The sequence below is a fragment of the Gavialis gangeticus genome, unplaced genomic scaffold, assembly GCF_001723915.1.
Source record: "Gavialis gangeticus isolate Ggan-Ray unplaced genomic scaffold, GavGan_comp1, whole genome shotgun sequence".
NCBI lineage: Eukaryota > Metazoa > Chordata > Crocodylia > Gavialidae > Gavialis > Gavialis gangeticus.
In genome coordinates, this window is record NW_017728993.1 from 5,452,039 (window position 1) to 5,463,632 (window position 11,594).

At 43.3% G+C, this 11,594-nt stretch overlaps 1 protein-coding gene across 1 annotated transcript in view; it reads right to left on the reverse strand.

Moving 5' to 3' along the window:
* Positions 1–11,209, reverse strand: part of IL12RB2 (interleukin 12 receptor subunit beta 2) — a 41,545-nt gene extending 30,336 nt beyond the window's left edge. Inside the window, exons 1-8 of the mRNA XM_019528422.1 lie at positions 10,861–11,209; positions 10,514–10,609; positions 9,698–9,964; positions 8,613–8,727; positions 5,132–5,310; positions 4,813–4,955; positions 4,073–4,217; positions 1,615–1,694 (exon numbers count right to left, since the gene is read on the reverse strand). Of these exons, the coding sequence (XP_019383967.1) occupies positions 1,615–1,694; positions 4,073–4,217; positions 4,813–4,955; positions 5,132–5,310; positions 8,613–8,727; positions 9,698–9,964; positions 10,514–10,571 (987 nt within the window). The 5' untranslated portion in view covers positions 10,572–10,609; positions 10,861–11,209. The remainder of the gene's footprint in view (positions 1–1,614; positions 1,695–4,072; positions 4,218–4,812; positions 4,956–5,131; positions 5,311–8,612; positions 8,728–9,697; positions 9,965–10,513; positions 10,610–10,860) is intronic.
* Between the last annotated feature and the right edge of the window lie 385 nt (positions 11,210–11,594).

Sequence of the window (11,594 nt, forward strand, 5' to 3'; positions counted from 1 at the left end):
AAAAAAAAAAAAAAAAAAAAAAGGAAAATGCAATTTTATAATCAAACTGGCAGGGACCCAGAGCAAATATAGTAACTGAAACTAGCTTGAAGGGCCTTATTTGAAACCGATTCGAAATAAAATTGATAGTGTCACTTTCATATTTTCATATTTATGACAAAAAAACTAAGCACATGCAGAACACCTGTTTGACTGTGCTATACTCTGTTTACTGTTGCAGCGAACACTAAAGTCTAAATACTACACCGGACATGTGGTTAGTCTAATAAAAATATAATCTGCAAAAATCCTTGCCCCTTGCATCTTTCCTAGACCATCATGGCTATGATCTCACTCCATGTTTGTATCCTATAAATGAGGCTGATGGATGTCTGGTCTGCTAAAGAAAATGTTGCTAACTCCCTGATCCTATTGCAAATCTTTCATCTTAAAGCCGCAACTACTGGAGTCAAAGTATTATTTAAGAATGTGTACTTTCACTTAACAAGGCCTCAGCCTTGTGCTTCTAAAGAGAAGCTTGACAATGTGACTTGAGTAGCCTGAAGACTCAAAAGCAGAATGCAAAAAAATGAACTCTTTAATTTTTTTAAGTAAATATGAAGATTTTTTTCTGTGAGTTCTGCATGTTTGCAATACTGGAGAAATTCAATGTTCTTATTGTCTGCAAAGACACTTTTATGGTTTGGTTTTTTGTGTGTCTTTTGTTTGTTTTTCTGTTCAGTGCCTCATGGAGGCAAGTCAAGCCAGTACAATGGGATATTGCTAGTAGTTTCATATTCTGGTATCACTAGAGGGTCCCAAGGATTACTTGGAAATTACAGAAGATCAAGATAAGAAGACTTGCCAGGTCATAGTGTCTGTCACTCACAAGTTTCATGTGGTGATTCAACTTGGATTTGTCTTGCAGAGAAAGGAAGATGAGCAAAAGATTTTTCTGAAAGCAGCAGAGGGGAACCTGTTCATGCAGTGTGCAGGGCTGTAGGCAACATCTTCCTTGCCCTAGTCTTTACTTGGATGGTACAACTCTGCCAATAACAATGCAAAACGGGCGGGGGGGGGAGATGTATTCCCCTCCTCTTCTGAATAAAAGATTGCATTTTCAAACCTCAGATTCCAAAATGTCTTAAATTTCAGTTCTCACTGCTAGCAGGGAAGAGAAGGAGATTAGGACACTTGGGGATGAGGGAGTGAATATCATTTTCCCTTGTCCCCTGGGAAGGGAGGTGAAATTACCTGCGGGGATAAGCCTTATAAAGGAAAAGAGTAAAAAAATACTAACTGGGGGTATGTTTTTATTTCTCAGGTTGTGTGCTTCTCCATCTTGTGAGACCAACCCTCCCCCCCCTCAAAAAAACAAACCCAAAAAACCAAAACCAAACAAACAAACAAAAAGCCCAAAAACCTTCTCCGCTAGGCACCAGCTAGCCTGTCTGACTGTCCTTCCTGGTGCATCCTTACTGCACCAGCCAGTAAAGAGAAGACTCGATTTCCCTTACTGCACACACGCAGGTTAGCTGAGTCTTCCTCAGGCCGAGTCCTGTATTGACACAGTCTGTGCCCAAAACTGTTTTACCTTTTTTTTTTTAAATTCACTTTATATTAAGAGACTCTTACCTTCCAATAGAGAGTAACAGTTTGTCTTTGGGAATCTGTATCCTGCATTATGTACCACACATCTAACAGCCCAACTGGCTCTAGTTGGGAAAGAAAAGGAGTGTTAATGAGAGCACTGTGACGCATATCAGCAAAATGTTGATAGTAATGATGTTGTTAACAACAGTCTTATATTTTGGCCCGTGTATAATGCTCAGAGATGAGGGCACTTAAGAAATGTATTATTGGATGGGTGATGAGCATGAGCAGCAGGATTACAGACAGGTTATGCCAGGAATGGCCCTAAAACAAAGGAGACAGCAATAACATTCTGGGGCACCCCTTCATATCTAGGACATAAAAATGAGACATGGTCATTGTCATAAACACATCTGGTTGTGCTCCCAGAGCTCTAAGTCTCTTCCTACTGTCCTGCTGCTTGTCCTGAAGAACAGACCAGTTTGCCTCAAGAGAACGCCTTATCCCTGCAAGTCTCAGCTCCACTACCCTCATACCAGACCTTAGCTCTAGCACGGGAATCTCTGCTATCTTCAGGTGGCTTCTGCTTGGGTTATAAAAGAACGTGAGGTCCTGTCTGTCGTCGTCCCTGCCCCCTGCTGTGGAACGGGATAGCCTCCGAGATCATTCTCTACCACAATCAATCAGTAAAGTAACAAAACAACGAAAGGATTGTCTGCAGCATCCAGGTTGGGGCTCCTCTTCCCTCTGGCTTCTGCTTCTTGCGCCACCCCATGACGTGGGGCACCAGTGTGATGCAGTGGAGGATCCCTCACTTGGGGAGCTGAGGGTAGGACTGGGGCACCCATGTGCCCAGTGTGGTGGGTGTGGGAAGTGCCTGAGGAGCCCATGGCTTACATTAATGCAGCCCCTGCAATATAAGGCCCTGCTGGTGCAGCCCATGAGATTTGCAGTCCTGGGTTGCTAAGAAATTGGACAGTCCTGTTTCATGTTATGTGTTTTCCCATTTTTCCAGCTAAATGCTTCCCTGCAAGCTGTCCTAACTGAAATGTTTTCATTGAGCTGAAATCTAGCAGCTCAACAGGCATCCAGAAAGTTAAGTGAAGGAAAATGTTGAGGGGGGAGGGGAGTTCACACCTTGTAACAATCAATGCTTCATCCAGAAAGTGATGCTGTCAGTAGTGGCAAACAGCATGAGTAATTGTAAGATCCTGTAAATATCTTAGTAATTTGCAAAAAAAAAAAAAAAGAGAGTGAGAGAGGGGGAAGGAAAGGTATATGTAAGATAAAAGAAGTTGAAACTAAGCACACCTTTGAATGCAGACTTCCAGAAAGTCTCTTGTTTGAGAATTGAAACTTTGTAAGACCTTGCTGCATACAGTTCAATTTGAAGTCAAGCCAGCAGACATACGACCCCACAGCATGAGCAACATGCATCTGATATTAGAGTTCGCAGCAACTGATATTAATCTCTTCAGTCAGACTGTATGTTCCTGGAAATGTCAGCTGTTCCTAATGCGCAAAGTAGTGTAAATGCCTCATGTTCATCTCATACTCTACTGTGGGCTTAGCTGCTTCCAGTCCAAATGGCCAGATTCTGCTCTGTCACAATAGTGTGGATCTCAAGGGACTCATGTATTCAGCATCCCGCATTTCAGTGACAAAGGGGGCACTTAAACTAAAGCTCATTTGACAAGCTTTAGTTAAAGTGCCCCCACCGCCATTTTGAAGCACAGGGAGGCTCAATACATGAGACACTGAGGTTGCTGAAGCATGCTAATTAGCATGCTCCAGCAGACTCAATTAATTAAGTCTACTCCGCCACGCTGTAATTACAGCACATTGGAGTAGATGTCTCGCGCATCTGCAGGCACCTCAAGATGCTGCCCACCTCCCGCTTGCTTTCAGACTAACACTGCTTAGCTTGCTCTCTGCTCCTGGATGAGACAAATCAGGTGGTTTTCTACCCCCCCACCAGGCTTCTCAGCAGTCTGCCAATCTTGCCCCTGGTTAGCTGCTCCCAGCTCACGGAGATCTAGGAGCACTGGTTCTCAGCTTGCCCTGTTTATGATTCATCACCACTAGGTTTCAGTAGCCCCTCAGGCACAGCATCCTCATGCTTTTGGTTACTCAGGACATCTGTGAATCCTGGGTTGCTGTGCTACTCGGTTAACACAGGTGGTGAGAAATAAAAGGTTTTGCTCTTTCCCCAACTAAACGACCACAGCTCTCCAAGCCGCCTGCCTCCCAAGCTCTACTAGCTGCTTGGCTCTCAGCTTGGCGGGCTTCTGGGACTCTAAGCCACATGCAGAGCTTCAAAAACACTGAAAAATGTTCTTGTCCGTCTCTCTCTCTGAATTTACACCTCTGTACCTGAGTAGAACTTGCCCCACATTTCATATGCATTCGCTTTAACTTGTTCCCAAATTATTTCTATACAGATTTTTTACACACAGGCTAAATGCAACAACCTGTACTTTTTTTTTTTTGTTTTTATTACCAGCTTCCGAAGTCTGTGTTTGAAATGTACTCCAGTCACTCCATATTCCACGGCTGGGATGAAACCTGCAGCTAACCTGAAATTCGTACTCTGTATATGGCTTCAGATCTTGCAAGCTGTATCTTCTAGTACTTAACCAGTTAACCTTTAATGAAATTAAGATTTAAGCATATTTAATAAGGGCTAAAGGCAGCAATGCTCTGAATTTTTTATGTTTGAATCATATGCAGAAAAAAACCCTTTAAAATTAATGAAAAACTAATTATGAGCAGCTTTGACTAACCTATGATAAAAGAACCATAATGAATTCTTGCAAAGACTTGCAATTCAGTGAATCTGTGAATTCTTTAGGGGGAAAAAACCCCCGCTCTTTAACTACGGGTAGATTACCACATCTTCCACTGTTCACCTAATGCTTTACACACTATTTCTACATTTTTATGCTATTACATTTATTTGAAGCCTGACTTGGCTCCCATTTAAAGGCTTCCATTAACTTCAGTGGGAGGTGGGGTACTTGTTTAACTTAACAAATGGAAGCTGTGTGACTTCATTTTGAGTTACAAGTTATAAAAAAAAAAGTCAGAAATACTTTTGTGTGTGAACAAAGGGTTGTGCCAAACACTCAGGTTCTTCTCCTGCAAAGACTCAAATGTTTGACTTCAGTGGGACTATTCATATAACTATAGTAAAGAAAACCCCAATAATCAACCAGTCCCCCCCCACCAAAGTAGTATTACCATAGTCCACTGCTGGCTGGTAACTTGTCGATATCTCAGTCTAAAGTGTTGTGTCGATTGTTGATCCTGCCACACAATGGTGCAATTTGTTGCAGAATTATTGTCAAATTTCACTATAACATCTGTTGGGGGGTGAGGTTTCACTAGTAGCAAAGACAAAAAAAGGCCACTTAGATATACAGCAGAATGTAAAATGTAATGCTGCAGTAGCAATAGCCCTTTAGTTATTCAGACTACTTATTACATTTATTTAGATTTGCACTGGCATATTCAAACACTTCTTACCAAGGACCCAGAATACACCAAAATAAACATTTACCTATGTCTATTAACATGAATGTGAGTGGCTTTGAAAAAGCACTTCCCAGCCCATTTGAAGCAGCAACCACAGCTGTGTAACTGGATTCAAAATTCAGCTTTTTTCTCAGATCCAGTAAGCCATATTTATTATTCACATTCTTTTCTGAAAAACTGAAGATATCCATTCCATTTGACAGCCTAGAAAAGAAGAGCAATTCTTGCTTAAAGGCTTCAACACACATGCTATGGGGCAGATGTAACAAGGTGAACTTCCCTCTTTATCTCTGGACAACTATGCAGGTTTAGACCAGGTGGGAATCTAGCATGGTTTCTTCTCATTAATATACAACCTTTTTCAATTGATGGCCACTTCTAATGGAGAAGAAATGACATGATCTGACAGATTAGCACTTAACTGTAGTTGTTTTAAACCAAGGGTGTTGAACTAGAGGCCAGGCTAGGACTGATCCCCCTGTGCAGTGCTCATGGCAGGTGGGCCAAGCTCACATACTGCACACAGCATATGGTGGTCCCAGGGCTCGCTGTGCACATGGGGCTAACACAGGGTATGCACTGCCCGCATTGTGCAGCCTGGACCTAGTGCTGCAGGCAACACAAGGAGTTTGTTCAGAGCACTGCATGCAGCCTTTGCCGCAGCCCCAGTATGTCACATCCAGAGTATGCCCTGTGCTAACACTGCATGCACAGTGAGCCCTGGTGCCAGAATGTGCTGCATGAACTGGCCAGGCATATTGCATGTAGCACAGGTGCTCAGTCCATGGCATGTACCGCATGCGGCATCCCACTGGACTGGCACTTTGTGCTCATCCCAGCATGGCCTAATCTGCGCTGGTCCCAGAGCAAGCACACAGGGCTGTGCTATCAGGGCAACACATGCAGTGCCTGCCCTGGACCAACTCCATGTTGTGTGCACAACATGTGGCACTGACTCCAGCCCATGTTTTGCATGCAACGTGGGGAGCGGGTGATGGGCTGGTCCAGTGACCCCATGGGCCAGATCATGCAACTCCACAAGCCAGATCTGGCATGCAAGCCATGTGTTTGATACCCCTAGTTTAAATACTTTATACCACAAATGTAAAGCAAACTGCTAAAATGATGCTGGGCTGCAAGTATTTGGGTAGATTACTTCTACAACAATGGAAAAATTAACTACGTAGTCTTTGTTAACAGCAGTGGGCAGAGAGGTTTGTGGTGACTAGGATTTTTATTTGTTTGTTTTTGGTACGTCTTTTTTTTTGCATAGCTTATGTGAAAGAGTTGTCCGAACACAGAACTTGAAGCCGGAAGATTGGCTAGGATAGTCCCAGTCCACCAATAACACCTTCTAGTCTTCCACTAACATTTCAGTCTGAGATTAGGTGAGCACACCCTTTAACCTCTTTGCCTCCTTCTCTTGACCTCTGAAGTAGGGATGGTTGAATTTGCATGACAAGGTGTTTGTGGCTGACTAGCCTATCTTAGTTAAGGGCTGTAAAGTGCTGTGAAGATGCACAAAGGTACAGAAATGCTAATTAACTGTCAAATGTACTGTGAGAAAAATCTCTCACGACATTCTTCACACATTTTGCTCCTTTTACTTGTCATTTGATTTCTCATCATATTTTTGGATTGGAGGGTGGCAAGTTTCTACAGGCAGTCCTCAACTTACAATGATTTGAGTTACAACATTTCACACTTATAACATTTATAAATTGACACCCTGTTTAAACTTTCTGACATCAGTTTTGACTTTACAACACTTGATTCAACGTGCCACCATGCCAGCGAACAAGTTCGCTGTGTCACCCATCTCCCTAAAGAACATCTGTCCAAACTTCCTTGGATACTTTCTTTAAGAAAGCAGACAAGACTCCAGAAAAACCTGCAGCCAAGACTCCCAAAAAGACTCTAGCCAAGAGCCCTTGAAAAAGTCCAACCAAGAGCCCTTGAAAAAGTCCAGCAAATTCACCTCAAAGAAGTCCTTCTGAATCAGTATGATTGCTATTTACAATAGAAATACATTAATGTAGCTATACAAAAAAATAGAACTCTTGTTTCCAAAATGATACCTTCTATTAATGTAGCTACATTATCTGGAATTAATGTAGCTATATTACTCATCTATAATTGATTGAGTACAAAATTCTGGGGCATTTTTGGTGAAAATAGGGTATCAGGCCTTGGTTCAGGAACTAATCCCCTATTTATAACTTTGTTTCCAATGGGAAAATCAGTTCTGAGTTGCAACTTTTTGACTTACAATTGGTTCCTGAAAACCCGTGTCTTGTCCTAAGTCAGAGGACTGCCTGTATTACCGGTACAAACAGTAATGCCATCTGGTAACCAGAACTAAAAATACTGACCATAGCATCAGTACTTTAATTTAGGAATGGGGGCAACAAATCAACAGCCCTGGGCACTAACTTTGGGGGGCAGAGGGCACAAAAATACCTGCAGCTGCAATGGCAGCTGACTTGCACTGTGGCAGCCAGCCCTGCCCAGGTATCATGTGGCTGGTGCAGGTGTGCAGCTGCCCAGCTGTGCCTTTGCACACCAGGAGGGAAAGGGGAACCAGCTGATACATAAAACCGTTGGGAGGCCATTTTGCCTGGAGAGCAGCTCAACCTGTCCCACTGTCTCCAAAGGGCAAAACACTGTTCTGAGTAGAAAGAGGTCTTCATAAAGTGCTTGTCATCTCCTGTACTGAAAGAGACTTGATTTACTTCTCCTGGTACCTCAAGGTGCAAAGTTTATGTGCAGCTCCCTACCGTCATCCCCTGTTGGAAAACTTCCACAATAGACTCTAATCTGCTCTGATGGGGGTATTAGTAGGACTAGAAACTAAATCTCTCTTCTACCCCTGGTATCTGAGCAGCAAGGGAAAATAACACATTTCTAAGCCATTGCCACTAGCCAGGTTCCCAAACAGGTTCCCACAGTGCTTCCCAAACTTTTCCTCAGCATGACCCCATTATGCCCCATTTCCTCAGCATGGCCCCTTACTCCAAACCCACAGCCCGCCCCCCCACCCCTGCAACCCCATCTGCTGATCTTGCAACCCCATTTGGGGTCATGATTTGCAGTTTGGGAACTGCTGCTATAGGCTTTCGATCTCTTCTTGGAAGTACTTCCAGTCATACAGGAACAGGCCAGAGAGTAAGTGAGGGCATCCCTGGCGCAGAGCAAGCTGCTTCCCAGTATTAAACATTCACTTCCTAGGGGAAAGCATCACTTGGAACATGATGCAGTCTTTGTACCCTTGTGGTCACGTAGGGGCTATGCTGCTATAGATAAAAACATGAGCTGACAGATGCTTTATGCAACTAGAATAACCTTTAGTTCCCTGGGAATCTTGCACTGTCTCTACTTTGCTTCTCCCTAAAGAACTTCTGCCTTGATAAAAAGGAGTTGGTCTGCCAGAAACAGTAAAGATTTTTGCCCCCAGAGATATTATTTGCTTCTAGGTTTAAGGGACCCCCTATCCAGCAGTTACTTACTGCAGCATGTATGTAGTGTTTATGTGGGTAAATCTTCCTTTATCCCATCTGCAAGTTGGATTGCCATCTTCTCCAAACTGAATACAGGATACATTTGTTGGCTGATCTGGAGGATCTTAAGCAGATTTTCTTGTCAATAGGTGGAGAAGAAATAGGTAACTGTTTTTCACATGAGAAGTCTGGTATGCTTTTTGTGTTTTTAGGCCCTGTTTAGAACACACCTATTCTTTAATCAGGCTATTTTTTTCACAGGAGACCAAGCTAAGGGCCTAATCATCACTGACTATTCTGCACAATTTGTCTCTCCTAACAGGAGGCTCCCAATGGACATGAGCCTAAATGTGCACAGCTCTTTACAGAATCAGGCCGAAAAGCTTTGCTTACAGCAACTCACTGCTGGCCCCTTAAAACAAAACACATCAAGGGGAAACACCCCTTGCACTACACCAGTTAATACAGGCTACTCTGAATGCTCTGGGATCCCATTAGCACAGATTCTTATGATCCCTGCTGGGGTGGGAGGACTGCAGGGAGCTTGCCTTGCCCCCAAACCACAGACCTGGGGATCACCTGGAAGCCAGCTCCATCTATTCAGAGATCCTTTTCCAGTACTCCCTATATTGGACTCTTTCCCAGACTCATACTGTTGTGGACCCTTCCACAGAACACTGCCTGAGGATCTTTCCCTTCCACACCAAATGTTTGTGCCACATTAATCCAGTCTGTTTGGTGGGGGGAAGGACAATACACAAACACACAGGGACAGTGATGCATGTGTCTAAGTTGTCCCCAAAGAAATGACAAGGAGACAAAAACAATTTTGTCACATACATCCTCCCTGTACCACATACCTGTGTGGCATTCAGTATATGCAGAGCCCTTTGCCCATGTTGCCTTGTCTAGGTAACCACCTTTCAGCCCACAGTACTTTAGTATAAGTGAATTAAATCTACCCATCCCTGGTCCCCTTTTGGAAGGAGTCCTCCCATTTTCAGCTTTTGAAGCTTTCCTCAGGGGCCAAGTGCACTTGACAGCCAGGGAAGAATGCGCAAGAATAACAAATAGTGAACCAAATGTTTCCTTACTTCCAGATTCTATATCAATTCCACAAATGAGCTTTTTTGTGTTCTCGCATAATAATTTGCAAGTAAACACAAGTCTGCCATAGTCAAGAACTGAAATGTCAGTGCTTATTTCAGTGCCATGAATGCTTTTTATGTCAGAGCCATTATGGAATATGGCTATCTTGTTGCATCGCTCCTGTTGCGTTAGCCGGCATGAGAGGGTGATATTAGATCCATAGGAGACTTGAGAAGCAGTGTTTGAAGACATATGTGCTTTCTGGCATTTTTCTGCAATAGAATGGGGACAAACAAATAGTTAATAAGTGCAAGAACCTCCATAAGGCAAAAGAAAATGTTTCACTAGTAGCTGCACAACAGTTCAGGGTTCTAGATTATACCTGTTTATTGTACACTTCAGTAAATGTTCACTGATTTGATTAAAACAGAATCCTGAACAAAAGCCCAACTGCTTTATTTCATAACAACCACCTAAAGAAGTCAAAGGTAAGAAAAGTATTTGCTAACAAACTACTCAGACTGAAAGAAAAACAAAATTAGCATATTTAAGAGCTTTGTCTAAGCCAGTGGTTTTTAACCTTTTTTTATTTGTGGACCCTTAAAAAATTTTGAATGGAGGTGAGGACCCCTTTGGAAGTCTTGAATGGAGGTGTGGACCCCTTTTAAATTTTTAAGTGTGGGTATTCACACACTTTTGATTGATCACTATTTATGGCTCTTTTGCAGATCCTTTAGACATAGTCTGCAGACCCCTGAGGTCCGTGGACCACAGGTTGAAAACCACTGGTCTAAGCATTCAGAAACAAAACATATTTTTACCTGTTACTGCCTGCACCAAGAACCAAACTGCTAAGTGCACAATCCATTTGAAGAACATCTTTTCTCTCTCTCTAAAGTGAAATGAATGTCTTTTCCCTGTTTTTAAAAAGTGGAAAAAGCAACATTTAAAACATTTCTTTTGCTCAAGTTTCTACAGCCCCAGAATATCCAAAATACTTGTTACAATACCTACCTAAAAAATGCTTTCACACAGAGGGGTAAATTGTGACTCTAACCAGAGCGTTCAGGAGTAGCCTTGGCATTATAGCAGCCACTCCTGGAGGTGCTGCATCTCAGGCAAGCAAAATATTTATGGGAATAGGGTCAGGTCCTGGTTCACTTCCTACCTTTTATCCATTATGTGTCCTGTGCATCTACAGAGGGTTGTTCATAACTGAAGATTTAAGAGTAAATTTCCCAGTTCCTTCCAGTTGTACAAGGCTAAAATCTTGCTGAACGCCGAAGACGTGGGCACTCCCAGTAATGGAACTGTAGAACTTTGTGTGCTAAAGGATTAAACTCATTAATCCATCCCTGAGGGAACACAAGTCAGGGGACAGGTTAAATGCAGAATAAGGACAGAGTACTCAGTGAGTAAACTATGCATTGATCCACTAGCCAAAAAGTCCTTGGTGGGACAGTGAGAAGGGGCTGAGAGTAGTACTGGTGCGCACTGAGGGATGTGATAGTATTACTCAAGCATTTCTATACATGCATTAAGACACTTTTCCTAATGCATGTTACATTTAATACTTCTAATGCAGGGGGTTTCAACCATTTTTAACAAGTGTACCCTTTCTGTCTCAAAGTTTCAGCTTATGTACCTTTTACATATATTTTGTTGTTTTTAAGTGGGGGGGGCAGATCGAGGTCCCGTGGTGAGGGAGGAAGTGGGGCAGGAGGGGGGCACGGGGAGAAGGGTCGGCTTCCGCTGTTGTGCAGACCCTGGGAGGGCATGGGGGCCATGTGCCCCCGGATCTGTGCACGGGGGCAGGTGGGCTGCTGCTGTGAGCTGGGTTGCTGGGCTCTTCCAAGCGGGGGGGCTGCGCTCAGGGTGGGCTGCGGTGGCGCTGAGAGGTGG